Source organism: Chenopodium quinoa, unplaced genomic scaffold, assembly GCF_001683475.1.
Source record: "Chenopodium quinoa cultivar QQ74 unplaced genomic scaffold, ASM168347v1, whole genome shotgun sequence".
Classification (NCBI taxonomy): Eukaryota; Viridiplantae; Streptophyta; class Magnoliopsida; order Caryophyllales; family Amaranthaceae; genus Chenopodium; species Chenopodium quinoa.
This window is the reverse complement of record NW_018744757.1, coordinates 485,740-498,967: the sequence shown is the minus strand read 5'-3', so window position 1 is coordinate 498,967 and position 13,228 is coordinate 485,740. Positions and strand designations below refer to the sequence as shown.

General features: G+C 37.5%; 1 protein-coding gene across 1 annotated transcript; it reads right to left on the bottom strand.

Annotated features, from left to right (window-relative positions):
* Nucleotides 1-797: 797 nt before the first annotated feature.
* Nucleotides 798-10,479, bottom strand: LOC110703727 (copper-transporting ATPase RAN1-like). The gene is made up of 9 exons (XM_021881506.1): nt 9,927-10,479; nt 7,563-8,177; nt 6,023-6,449; nt 5,352-5,677; nt 4,655-4,713; nt 4,215-4,557; nt 3,835-4,023; nt 3,480-3,737; nt 798-1,503 (listed from the first exon to the last, which is right to left on the bottom strand). Exons 1-9 carry the CDS (start codon nt 10,221-10,223, stop codon nt 1,027-1,029), a joined length of 2,991 nt encoding a protein of 996 aa, XP_021737198.1. The 5' UTR covers nt 10,224-10,479; the 3' UTR covers nt 798-1,026.
* Nucleotides 10,480-13,228: the final 2,749 nt, after the last annotated feature.

Genomic DNA, 13,228 nt, shown 5'->3' with positions numbered 1-13,228 from the left:
GGGGAGGAGCAGATTGAGATGGGGGATTTAGGGCAACAGAGGAAAGAAGAGGTGAGAAACAATTCAATAGACCATGTTGATTATTTAATTGTGGAAGAGGTTTAGAAGATATGGAGGAAGAAAATGGAGAAAAAAATGGAAATATGAAATAAAGAGGATAAAATAACGATGAACTTGAGAGAAGGAGAAAAGGATGAAAAACTCTTAAGAGAATCATCTTTAGTAGTATTCAAGGAGTAGTTAAACAATACTTTTAAAAAAGATTTTAAATAATTTTGTAATCATATAAATCAAGTATTAAAATATAAAGGAAGATGAAAAAATATGAGACCAAATTATACCCTCCAAATTATCCATATAGAGAAGGTATTGGGTACGACAAGTCAACCAAATAATTCGTGCGTCAAATATATATGATATACACGATATGTATTTAACTATTTAAACAATGAATTAAGCTAATATATTAGACAACATTCACCTTTATTCCTTAGTTTGAGTACACAACATCAACACAAGCTCTTCCATTAACAACAAAGGACGTTTTAGTAATCGGGACACTAAATTATCCTCGTCTTAAAAACCGAAAAATACTAATTACACTCAATGTCCCTTCAACATGCACTTTGTAACTTTCATTTATCTTATAGTTTTAACATTGTGTAATTTCAACTAACCACATTGCCCTTATAATTAAAGGGTATAAAATATTACTAATAACAATCAACACATTTTTTAAAAGTCTTTCCCTTGCAGGATGACTTTAAAAGAAAGTAATGCACCTAAATCATGACGAATGGAGTACGTATGGAACCGATGCCTATTCCATACAAAGACGGTTGCATATTTTCACCAACCACTAGAAAAAATCATTAACATAGTATACAGGATGTGTTACAACAGTTCCCCTATACACGAGGAATCTAGGGCAGCTAATTTTTTACCCTGTTAAATCGTTAAAAATCATCTCACATGTACAAAACTTGAAGGAGCCCAAAGGTCACCAACAAATTCAAAGTTTGAGCCCTATTCTACAGTTATCTCAAGTATACTTGTCAATCTGGGTTTTTTATACATCCTAAGAAGCAAAGAAGAACAAACAACACTTACGGAAGAGAGAGCCATGCAAGCACCAGCCACCCAAGGGGGCAAGCTTAACTTTATTGAGGGATAAAAAACTCCTGCAGCAACGGGTATAGCAATTACGTTGTAAGCCATGGCAAAGATATAATTCAGACGGATACGTGAGAATGTCTTCTTTGAAAGATCTATGGCTGTTATTACATCTTCCAGATTACTTCTCATCAAGACATAATCAGCAGCTTCAATGGCCACATCAGTTCCTGCACCAATTGCCATACCAACATCAGCGGCAGCAAGAGCAGGTGAGTCGTTGATGCCGTCACCTACCATTGCTACCACACTTCCATTTCTTTGAAACGAACGAACTACTTCAGCTTTCCCAGCTGGCATCACTTCAGCCCTCACATCATGTATTCCCACCTGCCAGTCAAGTGATTTTCTTGTCATCTTTATTCAGTTCAAAATTCAGAACAAAAGTGAAGCACAAGGGCAATGTCACAACTTTAGAGAAGATATAATGGACACAATCACTTTGCAATAGCCATTATTGCCAAAATAGTGTTAAATATGTGTCATCCATGTTTTTAACTCTAAAAAATAAATGGTTTTGCTTTCAAGGACTCAAATGCTTTTGAAATAGCATTATTGCCACAATAATTAAGTCACTATCTGCATCATATGATTGGATTCTTCCATAAGCCAAAACAGCAATTTTTAAATATTTGTTCTCTTCGCCTTGATTCTTTTTACTGATTCTCTAGATCGGTTCTTGATCAAATTACCTTAAATCAGGTGAAGAGAACATAGCCTAAATCTACTACTACCTCCGGTCCAAATTACTCGCAACTATTTCTTTTATGGGTCGGTCCACATTACTCGCAACTTTCCCATTTCTTTCCTGTTTTAGTAAATTTTTGGGTGGTAATTGACCAATTTACCCTTTTTTTTTTAAAACATCCATATTAAATTACAAATCTGATTTCATTAGATTAAACCATTAACTTAATTACTTAAACCCTCATCCCCTTTAATTTTCTCCCTACTCCTCCAACCCCATTTTCATGGTGGCTTTGTGGTGTTAAGAGCGGCGGGGTTCGTCAGGTAAATAATGAAGAGAATGAGTTTTCTCTCTCTTCTCCTTCCTCGTGGTTTAAGATCGGCGGGGATCGGCAGCCTTGGGGTTTAAGATCGGTGGCCTCTTGGGTTTCAAATCGGTGGGTTTCAGATCGGTGACCTCGTGGGTTATTTCAAATCAGTGGGTTTCAGACCAGGGGGTTTGGTGGGTTGGTTGTGTCGATGTGCTGGGTTGGTGGTTTCGGTGTTGGTTGTGTCGATGTGCTGGGTTGGTGGTTTCAGTGTTGGTTGTTTCGGTGTGCTGGGTTGGTTGTTTCAGTGTGTTGGGTTGGTGGTTTTCGTGTCGGTGTCGGTGTGTCGGGTATACTGGGTTGGTTGTGTCGGTGTGCTGGGTCAGTGGTTGTGGTTGAGATTGGTGGGTTAGCTAAGGTCGGTGGTTTGGTGGTTGTTGGGTACGTAGGTTAGTGGGTTCAGCGGTGGTGGTTGCTGGGTTCGTCGGTGCTTGGGTGGCTGGGTTCGGTGGTAGGTGGTGGTGGTGGCCTAGTGGGTGGTTTCTGTACAGCTAGGTGGTGCCGGTGGTGGTGGGTTTTTTTAAAAAAATTGGGTTAATTTGTTTTTTTTTACGGAAATTTCACCAAATGCCCCTGAGTAATTTTTTTATTCACCAAATACCCATCAAAACTTTCAAATTCACCTTATGCCCCTGAGTTTAACAAAAATATCACTAAATGCCCAAAAGACTAACGGAAGTTGACTCCGTTAGTATTTAAAGCCTAATTATGCCACGTGGCAAAATGTTATTAGTTGTTTATTTAATTATTTAAATTTTAAAAGTAATTAATTAATTATTTATAAAAATTAAAACAAAAAAATTAAAAAAACCCATCCACCAAAGCCCAGCCCCTGTCCCCGCCACCACCCCCGCCAGCGAGAATCCCCTGAACCCCCAACCACACCGGTGCGGATTCCGCCTGAATCCCCACACCGGCGCCACCCACCAAATCCCAGCCCCAGTCCCTACCACCCACCCCCACCGACATCTGCAGCCACTCCCCTTCCCGTCCCCTCCACGTCGCCGCCCTTCTCCTTCCCAAAACCACTTTCCCCCACCCTAAAAACCCCACCCACAACTCGAAAAAAAACCCATAAACATGCTTAGGAAATTTTGCCTCGGCCTCCGCAAACCCTTCCAAAGTTACGAGTAATTCAGACCGGAGGTAATAATTAGAACATCTTCAATAACAAAATAACATTTATTGTGGAAGACATAAAAAATGCAGAGGACATAAAAATATAAATGGGGCAACAAGATCAGTAAATACCTCCTTGGCAACAGCTTGAGCTGTTCGCCAGTTATCCCCAGTGACCATGACAGGTCTAATGCCCATTTTGCAAAGGCCCTCAACGACAACAGCAGCTTCTCTTTTCAGAGGATCAGCTACTCCTAGAGCTCCGATTAGTACATTATTACAGGCAGCAAGTACTCCTGTCTGTGCACCTTCCTCGAGCTCCACCAAAAACTTTTCAATGTGTTTAGGAATTGACATCCCATTTTCAGTAAGCAGCTTCCTGTTTCCAATCTGTCATTGAAATGTATCATAAAGCAGTCGTTAAAACAAATAACACTATGCGCTTCTGTTTGACATATGTGGCAACACCCAAGAGTCTGGAACTCACCAGAACATGTTTTCCGTCAACAGAACATTGGACTCCTCTTCCAGGCACAGCAATGAAATCTGAAACATCTAAAAGCCATCCAGAATCCTTGTCATTCTTCTGAGAGTCCTTGGTTTCAGAAGGCTCAAAGAAATGAAAATGCCGAGCATATTCAACCACTGCTTTTGCCAAAGGATGTTCACTACTAGCCTACAACATTAATTAATATGATATCAACATACAAAGAGATTAATTCAATAGGGTATTGACAGTTTGACACCTACACCTAAAATCTAACATGCTGATTCAAGATTTTACACCATACAAAGCACTAAAGTCATGCTGGAAACCAATAGATGCAACTATAATTTAACATTTTCAGTTGTAACAGAATAATTCACCTCAGCAGAAGCCACCAATCTAAGAAATTCTCCTCTATCCATGCCAGTGAAAACTTTAGCAGTTGTCACTGTGGCTTTTCCCTGCGTAAGAGTCCCCGTTTTATCAAAGATGACATAATTGACCTTTTGAGCCCTTTCCAATGCATCTCCTCCTTTTATAAGCACGCCATGTTTTGCACCAACCCCAGTTGCGACCATGACAGCGGTAGGTGTAGCCAAACCCAAAGCACATGGACATGCAATTACAACAACTGATATTGCAAACATCAAGGAAAATACAAAATAATTGCCATTCTCTGGCAACCAGCTTTGAGGATAAGATCCAGTCACTCCACCAATGTACCTAGAATGATTATAGCAGAAAATGTATTACAGTTAAAACTGAGACTGTATCATTATGAACTAATTGCACAAAATGCCAAAAACCCGCAGTGACTTACCAGCCCAATAGTGTAAACAATGCCATAAAAACCACAGTAGGAACAAATACACTTGCAACCTACAGTAAAATCATATCAGTCTGAGATATTAAAAAGGATGGAGTTGAATATATACAGAAATCAAAGCAACTTTATAGCTAATGGCACATAAAAGCTAATTACTGACTACAAAAGTTGGGTGTAAAATTAAATGGTAAAACCTTCCTGAAGATTAATTAACAGGTCCTACTTCTGTGAAATACATAGTTTTCGCAAGAGACACATTGATTCACTAATCAACAGCTGAATTTTTATACCATCTTAGATCCTTTACTTCCATATACTCCATACAAAAGATTATAAAATCACATCGAGCCCTCTTCCTCATCCCAAAAGGTTGCTTTCTTCCTCGAAAAACACCCAGGAAAAAAAATACAGTTGGAAAATAAAGGATAGAGGAACTCTAAACATTCAGAAAGCATCAATTTTTTTCATCTTGGAGAGGCTAGTATGATGAATTGCTTACCATCACCAAGGTGAAGATTATATGTACTATCAAAAAAACCAATAACGCAATTTTTCTCCAATTATGACAATAAACGTATCAATTATCCCAACTCCCAACCACTTATCAAGCAATGACATACATATTCAGAAGGAAATAAACAAACTATCATTGAATTATAACATTATATCACTTATCCAACTGAATACTTACAAAGTCAGCAAATTTCTGTATTGGAGCTTTAGACATTTGTGCAGTTTCAACCAGATTTATTATCTGACTCAAAAATGTGTCAGATCCCACTTTGGTTGCCTGAATATGAAGAACCCCATGCAAATTCATTGTGCCCCCAATCACATGTGCTTCGACCTCCTTCAAGACAGGGACAGATTCACCAGTGACCATACTTTCATTGACATAACTTGAACCCCACAACACTACACCATCTACTGGAACCTTAGTACCAGGGAGAACTTTCAATGGATCACCAGGTTGAATCAACAAAGCATCAATTTCACGCTCTCCTAAACATTTCCCACCTATAGTATAAAACCAAAGGATTCAACAATGTAACATCACTCAAATCAACAATTTCGGCCTTTTAAATAATACTTCATCTGGCTTTTTTAATTGCAATGTTGGGGCTTCCACGTTTGTCAATTCACATTTTGTTTAACTAATACCTTTAATTATACTTTAATCATAAAAAGTCAACATATTGACACAAAACTAACAAAATCCCATATGGCTATATTTTTCCTAATATTTACATCATGAAATAAGGTCAAAGGAGTTTGTGTGGATAGTATATACTATAAAACGTAGCAGCAAAATAGAATGAAGTATAATCAAACTAATTTATAAGTGACTCTTAGTAGGCATACCTTTGTCTTTCACAAGTAACAATGCTGTAGCAGGTGCAAGTTCAACAAGCTTTTTGATAGCATCTGATGTTTTCCCCTTTGCTAGGGACTCCAAATATTTTCCCAAGAGAACAAACGTTATTAGCATGGCACTTGTCTCAAAGTACGTTGGAGACCAGAAACCAGTAGCAGCCCCATAAAGAAGAGCACAGACAGAATAAAAGTAGGAAGCCGAAGTTCCCAATGCAACTAATACATCCATGTTTGTAGCTCCACGCCTTAATGCTTTAGCAGCAGCTACATAGAAACGCTTTCCAATGACAAACTGAACAAGACTCACCAATGCCCACGTCAGCCAATCCCTCATCAGGAAAGGTCCACAACGCCACAGGAGAAAAGGATACAACACCGGTACATGGGGGCAGACACGAATAAGAAATACAGGAACCTATGATTTTGATGTAACAAAGTTGAATGCATAAGTTTCCAATACCAAAGAAGCAACAAATGGTTGTTGATTTTTTTTAACATCGAAATAGGAGAATACATGCTGTTTAATTTGCATTCGAGAAGTTAAATTTTAGATTATCTTCCCTTCTAAACTTAGTGAATACATACATTAGGAAGAATCATAAGAGTAGCAAATATCGTAGCTTGTTCAGATATACTCCTTCCATTTCTAAAAGTTCTCCTCGCTTTCCACTGAGCCGTTTTAAAAAATTCAACTCACTTCTACTATATTATTTTTAAAAAAAAACCTCGTCTTTACTCTCTTACCCCTCCTACCCCACACAATTTACACCTTTTTATTTTCTCTCTTTACCCACTTTCTTTCTTACACCATCTCTCTTTATTCATTTTTTTCTTACATCCACTCACCTTTTTAAAGCATTCCTAGAAACAAGTGTCAGAGGTGAGTCGAACTTTTGGGAACAGAGGGAATACATTTTAAAGCACACGTCCAATTGTCTAGTTTACAATCACAAAACTCTATTCTATATGATAAATCACACAATAACCCGTCATGATACAAGGAAAGCATAGTTGGAGGTCTACAAAGATTAAAAAAACAAAGCACAAACTTGATAATGGCTCAATATTTGAAGTAAGCTAGGACACAGGGTCCACGATATCTATGTGCTCCGGACAAAAGAAGTTAGAACGTGAAGCTTGAATATTTCCCAATTGCAGCTACAAGGAGCTGAATTTTGGGTAAATTAAGTCCAATAAGGACAGGTAATGTCAACTAAGCAGCCTTCATTCTACCTCCATGCATATTCTTCAAATGCATAGTTACATATAACTTTCCCAATCCAATGCGCCTACTTGATAGAAATCTATTGCAGCTTGCAAACAATAATTTAAACAAGGAAATAGGGCTAAACAGCTAGAAAGTGCAAACCACTAGATGACCAGAACATGACGTAAGTTGTTGGTCATGTTGAAGAATTGTTTAAAAATATATGTGTAAATATGATATTAAAGAAAGTAAATATGTCAGAAGCCATTGAGCCTCAGTGGAAACCTATAACAATCAAGTAGAAGAATAAGTGATACTTACACTAAGATAGACACTGGATGTAAAGAGCTGGAACATTTTTGATGATTCTTCCAAATCTTTAGAGGTCATTCTGGCATAAGGGTTCTTCACACTCAATTTAAATCGGCCACCACTAGCCTCTTCAATGGCGTCAACCAAGGACCGAGAACCAATGACTTCAGAATCAAAGCAAACTTCCAGCTCTCTTGAATTCCTATCAAAACGAAACTGTAGCACTCCTTTGATATGGCAAAGCAACCCCTCCAGTGACTGTGCATCCAAGTCCCCAAAAATCCCTGCTACCTCAAGAATTATTTTACCCTGCTCACTGCTCTGTACAAGTGAAGCTTCAAATCCAGCATCTTCGATGGCGTTCACAATGCCATCCTTGCTAACTACAGATGGATCATATTCAACTTCTCCTAACGAAGTTGTTAGGGAAACCACAGCTCTGGTAACCCCAGGGAGCTCCCTCAACATACCTTCAACCGAGTTAACACATGCTGCACAAGTCATGCCTCCGATATTGAACTGCCCCAACAAAGTCTTATTTGGAATTGTTCGCGAAGAATTTGCTTCAGGCAAAATTTCTGCCTCAAATCCTGCATCTTCGATAGCAGATTTAATATCTGCATCCTGCAAGGAAACCAGGTAATAAAAGTTAGTGTAGCACAAATTGAGGCCAATGAATCACAACAGATTACAAAGCTATATTGTATAACTAAAGCAACATAAGATATACCTTCAAACCAGCTACTTTCTATTTTATTTTGTTATGGTTGGTGATGATTGTACCCACCTTAGAAAAAGCAGTAAAAGGCATACATTAAGTGGACCAATGCAGCACCAACTTTAACAAAAGCTTTACACTACATATGCAGTCATGATAAAGACATATAAAAAGTTGCTAATTACATATCCACCTAGAAGAAGATAGAAAAGGGCAAGATTAAAAATTAAGTCACCATGACAACAACTACTAGAATAGAAATAATTATATATGAGAACACATCAGTGCAAAAAGAAGCCAAATTTCACCCCAGACCTAAAGAACTTAAGATGAAAAAAATAACAGTTCCAAGTAAAGCTGACTATGATATATAGGTTTACATGAAAGGACATCTCTCAAATAATAATCACACAAAAGAGCTTTCACCAGCTAGAAGAAATTCATGTTGGATAAGCACCAATATATATATATATATATATATATATATATATATATATTATATATATATATATATATATATAACCATGCTGGAGGGCAGAAAGGAGTGATACGCATCAAAAGCTAAAACATTTCAGCCAAGCAGTTTTCATAACTACGTTACATTATGCCAACAAAAATGAATACGAACTCAATTTCCACCAAACAAACATGGCATCCAGTTGCTTATTGAGAGTCCTGCAGCTACCTCGAGGATTCCACGTTGTTTTGTCATTTTGGGAAAGGATTCTTGCCGTAAAACGAGTTCACCCTGGTTGGGAAGTTGGTTTGAGCGTGTAGCTCTAGTGCTCTACTACTTTACATAAATAAATGTTCCCACAAAAGGTTTAACAACCATGATTGAAACCAATCTCAACACAGTTCATGATTGACGGGATTGGTATGGACAGTTGGTCACGTTAAGAAGGCAGTGGAGTCCTGCATTCAACACACAAAACTCACACATCACTCCAGCTATTTTCCCCTAAAAATTTTATTTTCCCATGTACACACCGCGCTCTAACCCTCTGTCAACGACATACAACCTAATTTTACGATTAGATTTGAGAAAATGATACAGAGCAACAAATTTTCCAATCTCAACATAGCTCATGATTGACGGGGTTAATATGGAAAGTTAGTCACTTTAAGAAGGCAGTGAAGTCCTGCATTCAACACACAAAACTCACACATCACTAGAACTACTTTACCCTAAAATTTTATTTTTCCATGTATATACACCGCACTCTAACCCTCTGTCAATAATGTACAACCTAATTTTACAATTAGATTCGAGAAAACGATAAAAGTTACACATAGCAGCAAATTACTACAGCTTCAAGTAGTTCAATATAATAAGAAATGCAATACCCTAGTCATTACTTACTTCCAATCATAAAATCCAGAATCTAACAACTCCAGAAATAGAAATAATATGATCAATGATCAACAATACACCTTACTCCGCAAATACCACATTTAGTTAATATTACCAATAACACTACCTAAACTCGAAATCAATATCTTATAATTTATGTAGCATTCAGCATCAATTCGCAATCCCACTCAACCCTACACTAACCACCAACAAGTTGAATAGTTGTGTTCATATACAAAATCCAATATAAAAGCTGAATCAAATTCAACATCAATCAATAAAGTTAATTAATAACACAAACCTTGATCAAATCAGGATTAAAAACAACATCGGCTTTATTCTGTAACAAAGCAACGGAAGCATGGAAGACGCCATTAACGGCAAAAAGAGCTGATTCAACAGAATTAGAACAAGCAGCACAGGTCATACCACCAACACTAACTTGAATTCTCCGCGAATTACGAATTCCATCCTCCAACGATGCGCCGGAAGCTTCATAATGGTCAAGTAGGCGCACATCTTCAAGGTCTACAGCGTTGGAAACACCGGAGCCTCGGGACGGCGTTAGCTGGAGGTCTTTCATGTTGTTGAATGCCATAACAAAAGAAGCATGAGCAAAACACAGGAAATTGGAAATTGGTTTTTTTTAAGAGGTTTTATTAATAATTGAAGAGGAAGGAAAGAGGAGGAAAAAGAAGGATTTAAGGAGGTAAAAGTAGGAGGAGGAGGTTGAAGGTTGATGGAGCAGGTAGGAGAAGAGAGAGAAAATATTGACAAATGTGTTGTTGAAATCTGACTAGATGGTCCATTGTACTACCATGTTTGGTATTTTTGTACTACAAAAAATGAAATAAGGCGTGTTGAAAAGGTTTCTGAGTTCTATAGAGAAGATATAACTTAATTAGGCCCCATATGTTTGGGATTAGTTTGAGGTCACCAAACTCATAAGAGTCATAACCAAGATTAGTAGGTTACTTATAATACTAACGTAATTTGCACTTATATAGTTATATACTTATATAGTTATATGTTTATTTTAGTAATATATGTAGCGGATGTAGGTAAGATGAACTGTTCTATTAGATCAAAAACTTTTGTATGTCAACTCGATTGAGCTTGCGGACCAGATATATTGACGGTAGGAAAAAGGTAAGAAAAATACCTATTTTAAAAGTGTCCCTACTCTCTAGTGGGTATTGATGAGTGCTAATACACATACAAGTATACAACCATGGTATATACATACAATACCATTAGAAATTTGATACATCATCAAAAGAGGGGAGAAAACTAGGAGCAAAATATAAATTGAATTCAAATGGAAATTGGGCCCTTAAATCTAGCTAATAAAAACATAACAAATTATGATTATAGGTAAGGACCACATCAACAATTGTATGTGTAGCCTTTCGGGGTATTCAATCCCTAACCTCAAAGTTAGAATACTCAATACGTTCAAGTTTTGCTTGGGATTATTGTATTTATATGTACCTCATCAACTTTATACAATCTTTTAAAACTGTTTAATGGATTTGTTTGGTTTTCATTTTCATACATATTTGTTTAGGGTAAAAATACCCCCAACACGTGGTCCAATCCCATAAAGACACGTGGCCCAATTAAAGGGTGATATGTGCCCTGTAGGAACATGACACGTGATACACAAAGAGTACTTGAATAAGAGAGTTAAGGGCCTCATTACATCAGGAGCCCCAAATCTCGAAAAAGTCGTAATAATGGCGCCCCATATGGACACGTGCCTTCTCCTGATTGCGCTGCCAACCAGAGCACGAATTTCTAGGGCAATAATCCTAAAGGGGCACAATTTTTCACCCTTATAAATACCCTAATCATTTATAATGGAAGGGGTGGATTGTGACATAACATAAAAAGAGCATTACGAGCTCCAACTTCTCTCTACTGTCTCTCTCTATCTTTTCCGTTTTTGATCACTAACTTGATTGTCAGTGGCGAATATTCCGGTAAATTCGTTGTTTTTGCATGTGTCTGCATCCATCCGGCCGAGAGCGCGACCAGTATCCTGAAGGATTCACAAAAAAAAACCCCAAAACATTTGGCACCGTCTGTGGGGATACTCGTCCATTATTGCAAAAGATGGTCAAACACCCAATACTAGTCCTATTCTTGGTCAGGACGGACTCGTAGAGAATGTCATTGCTACAATCAATACTTGTGATCCTCTGACCGCTTCATTTCATGGGGCTGAGGATCCTCCAGTGACTGTTGGTTCCTTACAAGGTCGCTCTAAACAAGCTTCGAAAGGAAATTGAGAGCAAGATGTCTTCTACTTCTAAGAAGCCGCCCAGGAGAGAAGGAGAAGGTGCAACACCCTAGAAATTCCTTTCTTTTAAAATATCTGTTTTGCTTTGTTTAAAACTTTAAATAGGAAAATTTAAGATATTACCGCCACCGTGAAAACGGCTAAGACAACTATCAAAGACACACAGCGGAAGATTCTCCTTTAAAATATTTTAAAACGACTCAAATTGAAAGTCAACTCACAAAAGTAAAGTCAAACCAAAGTAAAACAAAGTCAAACCTACAACTTGGAACCATTATAGGCCCTTAACCAAACCAATTCAACTTAACTTTTACGTTAGTCTCGCACCAGAAATATCATAATATAAATACAGCAATAACACATCATAAACTTATGGAAACTAGCATGATTCGCTCTTCACTCAAGCCCATCATGAATATGCTTCATCACCTGAAAAGCTTCTCTCTACTTGTTTCCACTACTCTCCATTAGAAATGGGTCATCATAGGGTCAAGGTAAAGACAAGGCCAACAAACACACTAACTCACAATCAGCAAAGCAAAGCTGAGTACATAAGTGTATATGAACACTCTAACATGCATTTACCTATCAACACACAACTTACCTTGTTGCACATGTTTTTCAAGCACACAACATTCAACAAAACTTCTCAACTAAGTAACTAAATAATTTATTTAGTTTTTATTACGCATCGAACAAGTTTCCCCCCTAACCTGCCCCAATAAAGGGGTACTAACACGGGAGCTAACTGTGCCAGTATAAAAGAACCACTCGTAAGTGGCGGAATTCATGCGCATAATAATAAAAGGATTGTACAACGTCCGGTACTCCGGCAGAAGTTATGGATAAAATTAAAACTCCATGACTCCCCCCATATGTTCATACTCAAGGTATATACGTTCGAAGAGTTTAAATGCTTAATCTCTTTCACTTTACGTTCTTTACAATTTATTAAACTTGGTGATGACTCTCAAATCATAACAACATCAAACATCATGATTATTCAAACAATTAAACACTTTAATTTAATTCTTGAATAATTAGTGACCACATAATATTTAATGTTGAACCCTTTTTAAATCTACCTCGGAGTCAAAGACACCTTAGACACTTAATGCGCCAAAAATCCTATCCCTCGGTGTTAAAAACACCTTAAGTGCACTAAGGCACCAACATACAATTTATTCCTCGTTTACATAGACACTTACATAGCTCATTTCTCATGCTTATAGCATCAATAAAAATTATATGAACCATAATAAAATTCCCTTTTAATAATCCAAACCAAATTAAACAATTAG

Bases quoted from the DNA above. Each gene is read 5' to 3' on its own strand.
- LOC110703727 (XM_021881506.1), bottom strand. From the start codon at position 10,223: ATGGCATTCAACAACATGAAAGACCTCCAGCTAACGCCGTCCCGAGGC. The intron at 4,714-5,351 runs GTAAGTATTCAG...ATTTTACTGTAG, and splicing joins TACAGAAATTTGCTGACTTT to GTTGCAAGTGTATTTGTTCC. The intron at 1,504-3,479 runs GTATTTACTGAT...CTTGACTGGCAG, and splicing joins CTCAAGCTGTTGCCAAGGAG to GTGGGAATACATGATGTGAG.